Raw genomic sequence first — 11658 nt, forward strand, 5'->3', positions numbered from 1 at the left:
GAGAATTGTTGGTATGACTATGAGAAGTGATAGGTGACGATGAAAGCAGGTCAGTTAGCCCACCGTGACGAATTCCACTAGAATTAACCACGATGGTTTCCAGGGGGAACGTCGTGGAAGTGGACCTGATAGGGTGTGTTGCTAACAATGGGTCAGTTAGACCCCGTTACAACAATCCCTTCCCGCCACACCTCTAGTGTTACAAATGTCCATAGACTACAGTAATCGTTTACAATCAGATGAGCTGTTTGCTTGTTTGCCACATTTTAAAAAAACGCTTGCGGTGTATCGGTGAAGGAAGATTAGTAAACATAAGTCAATTTACGGGCCATACAAATTAAGTGAAAATAAAACCACAAGATGCACTTAACTCGTTTATGCACCACGAATTATTCATAATTACACATCGTACACGCACCTCTCGCTGCATTGTAGAAAACAGTGAATCTATTTAGATTCTAGGCTTTGGATACAAACTATAGAATTACATGTTTGCCAAACGCATACAGTATACAGTACACTAGGAACAACATAATGCTTAAATGAAAAATTTATCCAAAGTAATTACATATTCAAAAATATAAACGCAGTACCCTGCATTTGGGAATACTAAGTTATCAACAGACTGAAAAGTTTACCTCTTAATCTTTAAAATTGAGTAACACTACAGCAATGTTGTTACACAAGCCAATAGTTAAGTCTATACCAGCAGATGGCGCCACATTCGGCGTAAACACTTTTGAAAAAAATGGTTGAAAAATTTAACAACTAATAATATTTACTCTGTAATGTAATTGAGAATACACTCTGCTTAGATAAAAGAAAGATATAGCTTTGAATCCCATCGAATCAAATTGTCGAAAAGTACATTTTTCAATCTGTTAATAATTTAGAATTTACATATTAATGTGGCAACACAATGCATAATTCAACTATGTAATAACCAGCTCCATATTTGAATCCGTTTCAAATCTCAATATCTATTTCTAAAACTTCTTAAGTACTAGAGAAAGATATTTAACAGCCAATGAAATCGATTCAGATCCCCTTAACAAGCGACAGCCGATCGATAGACACGTTATCGCCAACACCTGCATGTAATAGAAAGAGATTGAGACGGCTGATGCCTTTATTTATTTAATTCTTTACTGCACCAGAAACATAAAAATAAACAATGACATATAAACGATTCAACTGAAATACAGTGGTATAAAGTACAGATTAAAATATGAAGATACAAAAAGCGGTCTTGACGTAGAGCAATCTCTTAGACAACCTTCGGTTCAAGGAGAACATATAGAAATGCGAACGTTGACAAAAAAGGTACGAAAACTTAAGATAGCTATGTTTTACAATTGTCTATGGGAGCTGAACTAATTTCTCCAAACTTTAGAGACAGGTTTACATAGTAGAATTGCAAAATACGCCCCATTGTCAATGTACCTTTATCGAGCATTATATAATTATGAAATTTCAATTGGTTCTAATCAAATCTATTGAGGTTTACATAAAATGAAATACATACATACATACATACACAAAGTTTGACACACGTTCACTGATCCGACAAAAATTCATTTACTAGGAGACAATATCTTAGCTTTTTTTTAAAAGTTCACATTATGCGGGTAGATAATTAACAAAAACCATAGGCGTACTTAATGGAAGGGGGTTAGGGCAGATGGGATAGATCCACCTCAGAATTGTCTTTGGAGCTTTAAGCTATAAACAAGACATGTCTAAGAGTGCATAATGCGCCTTTTTAATAGATCATACCAGTACACCCCCCTCCCCTCTTCCAAATAATCTTAAATATGCCAATGACAAAAACATAAAATATTTAAAATTAGAACGATAACGAAACTTGCGTAGTAGACGATATGTAAACTTCGTTGTCTATATTATACAAGCTTCGTTGTCTATGGTTTATTTCAAGTCATTTGCCGCGTGTGTGGGTCGCCATAAAAGTTTGCCTCCCAGTGAATGGATTTGCACAATAATACATTTTAACTCCTATTACTTTAGCATAAGGTACACATTTGTAACACAATGAACTAGCGATATATATTATATACCGCTCACAAAACTAGATCGCGGCCGAGATACTTCTAAGGCGGTTTAATACAAATTTGAGAATTTCATCTTAGTCGTGCAAAGTGGCCAGTAATTTGCTCACTTTGTACTGGCTGGAAATTAATTAATTAATCTAAAAATCTACACAAATGAGTTTCGCGGTTATTAGGTATGCTTTTTTTTTTATCAGTTTCATTGTAAATAGTGTTCATTGTAATGTTTGCCACAGAGTAATATATAATCAATCAAAAATAATTCAGATGATAAAAAAAAAGACTATCATTTATTCTTCCTTTTTGTATTCGTTGACTTTTTTTTGTTAATTATGAATCAATTTTATGATTTTTCAATTAAAAAATTAAACATACAAATCGATGTAGCTTACTCAGGATTACATCAAAGATACATGTTATATACGTTGTTATTGTAACCACCTCTTTCTAAGTTGGTTAATAAACTAAAATTACAGTTCAGACTGACACGCTGACAAAATACTTCATAAGAATTTATCTAATTATTATTTTCGAATTAATTAGAGGCCTTTTAAATTAAAGATTTTATTAGTTACTCTTATACCTACAAAGTGCGACCTTGGGTCGTACGGTCAGCAAAAAAAAAAGAAATATTACTCGAATACTTCATCGAGCACTTCTTTGATGTTATTTGATTTCATCTCTTGTTATTATGAATTATTTTACCTAAATGTATGACATTATATTCAAGTTTATATCAAAAACAAACTTTAAGAAACCACTATTGACTGCCAGGTATTTCAATTATAGCTTTCTATACAACTATGACAAATTAATTTATATTGTAACGATTTAAAAGAAATTGTAAACAAATGTATTTGAACAAAGATAATTTTTATTTTTTACAATTTATTTACGTCATATCTCCAGGTGTCTAAATCAAATTTTTTTGCCGACCGTACCAAGATCCTTGTTATAAAATGAAAAAATCATTATTATACCTTGTTAATTTGAGTGCACTTTCATACTATTCAATGTAAAAATTTTAATTATTCGAATTTCCCAAACAACAATTAGATACATAACATCGAATCAATACCGAATAATAATAGAATTTTTTATTAGAAACCAATATGAATCATTCACGAAGTTTAGAAACTAGCATAACTACGTGTAATGTTTGTTGCGTTAAAAGAAAATCAACCAGGCGAATTGACTGAGAATTTAGTATCGCATCGCAAGCGTTATAACAATTTTACATACAAAAGTTACAACCAAGCCATAAAATATTAAAAAAAAAAAGGTGTTTAGACACTTTTATATTTAAAGTTGTTGCTTGTCTATGGTCGGTTGTCTATGGTTCGGTTCAAATTGTTTGCCGAGAATTATATGAAAAAAGATGCTGTTGCCGCAATCTATTTCTTTTATCATGCCATACATTAACTAAGTGAAAGCCTAAATTAAGAATATGTATTTAAAATCGCTAACAAGCAAATAAACGTTAGCTTTATTACGTTTATTATACTCGCTGTTCCCCGTGACTTTGTCCACGTGAATTTTTTATTTTGATTTTGTACAAGTAGTTGCACGCAACCATTTTACATATTTTGTTTTATGGTAATAGGTGGCCAACGTCGTTGGTGGCACTAAAATTATTGATATTTAGATATATATGTATATATATATTGTTATTATGTCTACTGTTTGTTGACCTAAATAAAGAGAAAAAAAAATAGTATATAAAACATCCGATGTATTAAATTCGAATATAAGCTACTAGTAATTCAAATTTAAATTTTAAAAATGTTTTTTTGTTCAACTTAAATATAACCAATATGGAAGTAATTCTATTTAACGCAATTAAGAAACATACAAACGATGCCACGATAAATATACTAACGATAGTAAGATATTTTACAAAGTAACAAGCTAAACATACCACTACAGTTCGACACGAACTGTGGTAAATTTGTTTAAGTTATGTACTTAATGAACGAACTTAACGAACTGTGGTAATTTTTTTAACAAGTGGATTTTATCACGAATGAAAATACTTAAATTTTAACAATACAGACCCCTGTTTTTAGATATTTCTAATAATACCTTCTTGGTGTTTTTACCTCTTTTAAAATCATACGACTGCAAGGGACTTGTTAATAGACCTGATATATTCAGAGCTAGTGTGCAAAACGTGCAAGTTTTAAATTAAAACAAAAAAATCCTTTTGTGACAACCCTGTGACAAATCTGCATGACGACGACTTTATATCAAATACGAAAGGCGTTAAACACCAATATACTGACTGCGGTCGCAATATGAATATTTCATACATTTATAAATAGACCATATCGACATACTCTTAGGGTTTACTGTTAAACACACCATTTACATTCAGATTTGGCAACAGACATCTCAAATTTGCAATATCATAAAACTTAAAATCTACCTTCGATCACTGGCATAGGACCATTTAGCTTGCAACAGCTGACACTTCAACGCATCCTATAATGATTCTTCTCCAGTACTTGGCATAGTTCGCCCTTGAAGTCTATTTCTATCTCGAAGTCGAGGTCCCGGTTGTTGCGCGCGTTCTGACGCATCGAGAACGTGCCGGTGATCTCCTCGCCTTTTTTAACCTGAAATATTTTTACATACAAATCAAAATGATTACTAAGTTAACCAACATGAAGCGGACTTTACAAGACAAAATTGATGTAATGACAAAATTATTCCATTATCATCATTAAAAAACCTACCCATGTATCAAATTACATTCAAATACATTCAGTCTTATTTATTTATTACGTATTATTAAACGTACAGCTGAATTACAGTCAATACATAATCAAATTTATATCTATGTTAAGCCATGAATCGTTTTCACATTTGCGTAATAACACAATTGATCGGTTTCTAATATGCAAAATACATACATACACACACATAAACATACATACATATATATATACATATATATACACATACACTATTCAGTAAGAAACATTTATTACAAACATATATTAATAACAAATACTGGTAAGGGTGAAGGATTGTTCGTAATGTGGATTACCAGTTCCATTGCTAGCAATATACCCTGTCAGGTCGACCTCCAAATGGTCCCCCCTGAAAACCATCGTGCTGAATTCCTAGTGTATTCATCACGACGAGATAACTGACCTGCCTTTTCATTCTCACCTATCATCTTTCACTTGAGCCCCGCCAGAGTATACTGATAGCACAGGCGGGGCTACCATTCCATTATCATGTATTAAAAAAAATATATTGGTAAAATTTATAAACAAGGTTAAAATCACAGATATACTAACAGTCATGTACTCGTCGAAGTAGAAGACCGTTTGTTTCCAATGAGTGTACGGCGCCTCGGGGGCCGTACTGAATCCGAGCCGCTTGTGGGACTTCGTGAACTCGACGTTGAAAAACGTCACTAGGGCTTGAATGAAGTCGTTGCGACGCACCTGTCAAGCAAATATATTATTAATTATCTGTACATAGTACAAAACAAAGTCACTTCCAGCCGTCTGTAGGGTTAGATCTTTTATACTACGCACTCGATTTTAATGCAGTTTTCATCAATAGATAGAGTAGAGCAGTGTTTCTTAACCTCTTTTGTGCCATGCCCCACTTGAACGTTTCTAAAATGCCCCCATACATAATTTTTCCCGACAAGGTTTACTTGACTTTAATAGCCCAGTTGATATTTTGGTAACGTCAAACGAAATTATACATAAGCAATATTTACAGCTTTTTTTTTTTATTTACTTTTTTTTGTTAAATTTGGCACGGATATAACTCGTAGCATTGCATTTAAATGGCCCGGAGCAAGAGGGTTAAAATTGCTTCGAGTCCATTTTTTACTTGCTACTATACTATACATAGTACTGTTTCGCCCATGACACCTCCCAATGCGTGTAATGAAACTGTTAATTACCTGCAGATGGAACTTTGATTCAAAGTTGAGATCCTCTTTTTTAACAGTGTACAAATCTATTTCCTTTAACAGACAAGAATTCGTCACCACCTGCAAGAGAAATTGACAAAAAAGTAATACAAATTTGTCGTGTATAAACGACATTATGTCGAGTATAAATAATTAAGACTGTTGTTAACCGTTCGTAAAATAAGATGTTACAAATTGAAATTACTCGTCTGGCAACGGTTATTAGTGGACTGTATGAGAATTATTACGATGATGGTAGGTAAATAACGAACACAAGAGGATAGGTTTTTTTTTTACAACACAGGGGGCAAACGAGCATGCGGCTCACCTGATGGTAAGTGACTACCGCCGCCCATGGTCACCCACAACACCAGTGGCATTGAAACTTCAAACAATGAATTCAACAAAAAAACTGGTCTTTGTGACAAAACCAGTTATTTTGATTTAAAAACTAAACTATTAGTTTAGTTTGAACTAAACTATTTGAACTAAACTAATCAAACTAAACTATTGAACTGTTTAAACTAAACTGAACTAATTTTGATAAAATTCCTATGGGTTCAATCTGTAAATATATATTTTCAGATAAATTTACCAAATCTGTTTACAACTGACAAGAGCACAAAATTGTCTTTACTAATATTATAAATGAGAAAGTAACTTTGTTTGTTCCTCATGACACTTTACAAGGTTTAACCAATCACTATGAATTGGTATACACATACTGTACGCGATTAGGAAGGATATAAGCTACTTTTTATCCCAGTGACATGAACAAAGACACTGGTAAAAGCTAATTAAAAAATAAACTACAGGATTTCAATCTTTTATAGCTACTTACAATGATGAAAATGTTAGAAACAAAACACTTATGTAAAGGAGATAATGTTTAAAAATTAAAAAATATGAGCAACATATTTTAGTAACATAATAAGTAATGTAACTGACTGGGGGGGGGGGGGGGTGACTTTACTAATGAAAATTAGCAATCCCATTGCTAGTAATATATCCTATCAGTTTGACTTCCACGTGGTTTCCTCTGGAAACCATTGTGATCGATTTATTGTTAAAATCATCATGATGGACCAATTGACCTGCTTTATCATCATCTATCATCCCTCACTAATACCCCGCCAGTGTATACCAATAGCGCAGACGAAGTGACCATTCCATTATCATCCATAAAAAAAAAACAATACACTGACCTGTTTGGCATCAACAACATCAACGAGAGGTTCCGAGATGGCCACCTTCCTGATTGAGGACATGTCGAAACCATACACATCATCCCACCAGTTGATCTTCTCGTCTTTGTACTGGCGGTCTTCAATACCGCAGATGAATAGCGTGCACCTAATAATCACAATTAATTTAATAAATACATTTTTCTATAGTGATAATAAAGAGATAAAACTTGTAAAAATTGTTGTGAACATAATGTAGCCAATATAATAAATAAACAAAATATAAATAAAATCTGGTAAATAAACTACTAAACTAAATGTAATAAAAATGCTTTTAATAAGAAAATACTACATATCATGTATAAAATATTCCTAAGTACAACACTTTTTATAAAACTGTGGAATTAAATACAATTACCCTAAACGGTATAATTTATAATATAAATAAAGAGGTTTCTTCAGGGTCGGCAACATACGCGTAATACCTCTGGTATTGCAGGTGTTCATAGGCTACGGTAACCACTTACCATCAGGTGGGCCGTATGCTTGTTTGCCACCTCAGTGGTATAAAAAAAAAAATTAAACAATGTAATGAAGTTACAACAGGAAGTCGCAACACAAATGGTGAGATGTGCCAACAAAAATGCCAAGTTACCGGTCAGGGAATAGCATGCCGTCCGGTTTCAGCCACTTGTCCCTGGCATACAGGACCGTGTCAAGCATACTCTCATAGAAAAGGCAGTAGCCCATCCACTCCGATATTATAATGTCCACTTTATCCACTGGTAATTCTACTTCCTCCACCTAATATTTAATAAAAAAAATTATAAAATTTAATGCAACACTGTCTAGGAACACTGCCTTTAATTATGCATACTATTACTGCTTAATATACACATATTGGGGGGAAAGGGATTGTTAGTAATGGAGACTGAGAATCCTATTGCTAGCAATATACCTAACCAGGTCGACCTCCTTGCGGGTCGCCCTGGAAACTATTATGATTAATTCCAGATGAATTCATCATGATGGGCTAACTGGCCTGTTTTCATTCTCATCTATCACCCTTCACTGGTGCTCCGCCAGCGTATCCTGTTAGCGCAGGCGGGGTTACCATACTGTTTTCACCCATCAAAAAAAAATATACACATATTTGTGACTATCAATACCTCCTAATATATGCAAAAATTACTCCTAATTAACCCATATCCTTTTCTATGTCACAGAAATCATTTATTTATAATAGAATTTTATTAGAATGACAAACAAGCTGATGGCATATTAAGTTTTAACATTAAAATTTACCACTTTTTGTTTCATCATATTTGAAATATTATATAGAGAATTTTTTTTTTTTTTGTCTAATTAATAAACTCAAAAAAGAATTTATAAATTCTTTTACCTATAGAGAGCTACATAATCAGTAAGTAACAAGGGTTATACTTTATTAAAAAATAATTGTGCAAAAACAGGGTAGATCACTAGTATATCAATACATTAGTAAACTAATGATTCGCCCCAGCTTCGCACAGATAGATAGAAAAAAGTTTGTAGCTTATTTTACTTGCAGATAATGTAACATATATTTCTGGTATTGTAGATGAAAAAATTAAAAAAATTGGTTAAGTATTTTTTGAGTTTATCCACTACAAACAAACAAACAATCAAATCTTACCTCTTTATAATATCAGTATAGAAATATAAATGAATTTATTTTTTATTAATTTTAACTTTAATGCAAAATTATATAAGTAAGTGTACATATGGCAGACTTAACACTTAATAGTGTTCTTTAACAGTGAACCATGAGGCAAGCAAAAATTAAGTAAGTAAATTTTTTTTATACAACTTAGAATGGCAAACAAGCTGACGGCCCACCTGATGGAAAGTGGTAACCGTCGCCTATAGACATGAGCAGTACCATGGACATAACAGAGTATACTGTTTCGCCCATGATACCCCCCATGCATTGCCATTCCTGAGGACTCAGGTGTTATTCCTCTGTACCCAGTAAATTCACACCATATCCCACCCTTCAAACCGAATGTCAATGTTCAAGTCAAATTAATTAATAGATAAAAATTGTACTCACTTTGCCTTTAACAATTTCAATCACTTCATCAAGCCTGTTGGCTTCTATGATCTTGCGAGCATAGTCTACAATGTTGGAACACTCAACAGCTATAACTTTAGCTGCGCCCGCTTTAGCTGCAAACATTGACAGGATACCAGTACCACAGCCAATGTCAAGAACTGTCTGTAAAATATATATATATAAACAAAATTAAATACTGTGATTGAATAATTACTATTATACTGAATTATAAGTTTTTTTTTTTTTATAGTAACTTGATAAATGGAATAAATTTAAGACCTTTTTATTGAGAACACCAATACATATAAAAGTAGTAAATTTTATGTAATACTGCTAAATTTGTAGTACTGACTTCACCATGCAGTAAGCACTCATGCATTAAGGTCTGAAGTATAAGGTTTTTTTTTTAGCCAGAGTTTCCATTGACAATGTTAAAATTCAGATCTAAATCAAACAGAAAATCGTAACTGATAATTTACATTTGGCAAATCAACTTTTATTTGAAAAAAAATTTAAGATTCTTAGCCATTTTCTCAGCTTAAATTGCATTTAATTATATATATATATATATATATATATATATATATATATATATATATATATATATATATATATATATATATATATATATATATAATATAAATAGCTAAAAAATATTTTTATTCTTAAACTGAATATTACATATAATAAAGATAAATAATATACTGCTTCATGGCAAGGACAAAATCAATCAATATTTTTATTATTAATAGAAATTAATAAACCTAGTTATTAAAACTCAAGAGTACATTGCAGAACATATTACATTACGAGTGTAATAAGTGATGATGAGACAATACACTCCCAAAGTAGTAACATGTATTCTCATACAATAATTATATCTTTCCACACTTCCATTATTATTCTAAACAAGTCATACTTTTTGAGAGTTCAAGGTTATCATTGGTATAACAAAAATAACAGATACAAACTTACCTTGCCCTTGAACAAGTGCTTATTGTGGTACATAGCGTTTCTATATGTGAGCGTTCGAACCTCGTCTTTCAACATCTCCTCGTGGATGCCAAAATGCGCGTACGAGTCAAAATAGTAATCCCGGGACGTCATATCCTCCGCGGTAACATTTTTATCTGGACCTAAGACATTTTAAAAAGAATTCAGCAAAAAAATTAAAGAACAATGGAGCACGTTTTTAGCGGCCAAGCGCCGGTTCCATTCAGCAGGCTAACGTCATACTGCGATAAAACTTACCATTTTCAACTACAGGCGTAGTCGCGGCGGATGTACCTTCTTGAGCGACGTCCATGCTTTCCATTTCAAAGTAATAAGAGGTAAAAATAAGGCAAATATCTATTTCTTTCTATATAACCTACAACTTCGTTACGCCGAATCGATCTGTCACGAAATCGAGCTGATACTTCGGAATAGTGAAACGGTACTACTTATGGTAATCTATCTTACACTATATGAGATTATAAGAATAAAATATCACAATTTACAGTGGTTATACTAGACAAAAGTAGCGAAAACGCACAAGACGAAATTTTTGCTTTTCCGCAAAAAAATTTAAAGACCTAAACATGTGTTGCCATAACCAAATATAAAATCAAAATCATCACAGTCACAATGATGAGGTATAGAGCAATTGAGTGATAAAAAATTTTAAGTAATTTTCTATATATATAAATATCATATTTAATCTTTATTATTGGACAATATTATTACTTCTTTTTAAGTTTTTATTCACAACTTCACAAACGACGAACAATAATAATAAATTCTTGTCACTTAATCCTATATGACCATATATGATTGATGCCTTGAAACATTTGACTTTAGCCCATGTATAAAACACCTCATAAATAGAAAATATGAAATATAATATAAATAATAATAACGAATAATCTTTTATTTTTATTTAAGGGTTTCCTCTTGTCGGTGCAACTAACTTATGTGTTCTCTGAAAGCAAACTCTATTTTAAGTCATATTTTTAATCTTCCTATACGACATGACATCTAATATTTCCTTTATCTGTCCACGTAGATAACGAATACTCGACGGATCCTTAAATGTGAAACACATAAAAGTAACATAATTAATTAATTATTATTTAAGTATTATTGTTGTTTCTTTTGGAGGAAACAATAAAGAAAGTCTATTAATTTAACTATACACTCGATTGGGAGAAAAGGGATTGTTAGTAATAGGGACGTAATACATACTATCAGGTTGACCTCCACGAAGTCCATCCTATTCGTTGCTTGTTAATTCCTAATAAATACGTAAGAGGCGACTAAGAGAACTTGAAAATCGAAAGATGGGCGACAGCGTCTCTCTTAAAACATCACTAAAAGCCCAACTGCGGTTGCCAACCC

General features: G+C 32.4%; 1 protein-coding gene across 1 annotated transcript; it reads right to left on the reverse strand.

Annotated features, from left to right (window-relative positions):
* Nucleotides 1-361: 361 nt before the first annotated feature.
* LOC113517835 (protein arginine N-methyltransferase 1) lies at nt 362-10878 on the reverse strand. Its single transcript, XM_052900455.1, has 8 exons — nt 10534-10878; nt 10258-10418; nt 9280-9444; nt 7843-7991; nt 7209-7356; nt 5995-6084; nt 5372-5521; nt 362-4681 (listed from the first exon to the last, which is right to left on the reverse strand). The coding sequence occupies exons 1-8, from the start codon at nt 10595-10597 to the stop codon at nt 4538-4540; spliced, it is 1071 nt and encodes a 356-aa protein (XP_052756415.1). The 5' UTR covers nt 10598-10878; the 3' UTR covers nt 362-4537.
* Nucleotides 10879-11658: the final 780 nt, after the last annotated feature.

This window comes from Galleria mellonella, unplaced genomic scaffold, assembly GCF_026898425.1.
Source record: "Galleria mellonella isolate WM207_F2 unplaced genomic scaffold, CSIRO_AGI_GalMel_v1 utg65, whole genome shotgun sequence".
Lineage (NCBI taxonomy): Eukaryota > Metazoa > Arthropoda > Insecta > Lepidoptera > Pyralidae > Galleria > Galleria mellonella.

Bases quoted from the DNA above. Each gene is read 5' to 3' on its own strand.
- LOC113517835 (XM_052900455.1), bottom strand. From the start codon at position 10,597: ATGGAAAGCATGGACGTCGCTCAAGAAGGTACATCCGCCGCGACTACG. The intron at 7,992-9,279 runs GTGAGTACAATT...ATTAAATATTAG, and splicing joins TTGAAATTGTTAAAGGCAAA to GTGGAGGAAGTAGAATTACC. The intron at 6,085-7,208 runs GTCAGTGTATTG...TTTCTCTTGCAG, and splicing joins ATGTTGTTGATGCCAAACAG to GTGGTGACGAATTCTTGTCT.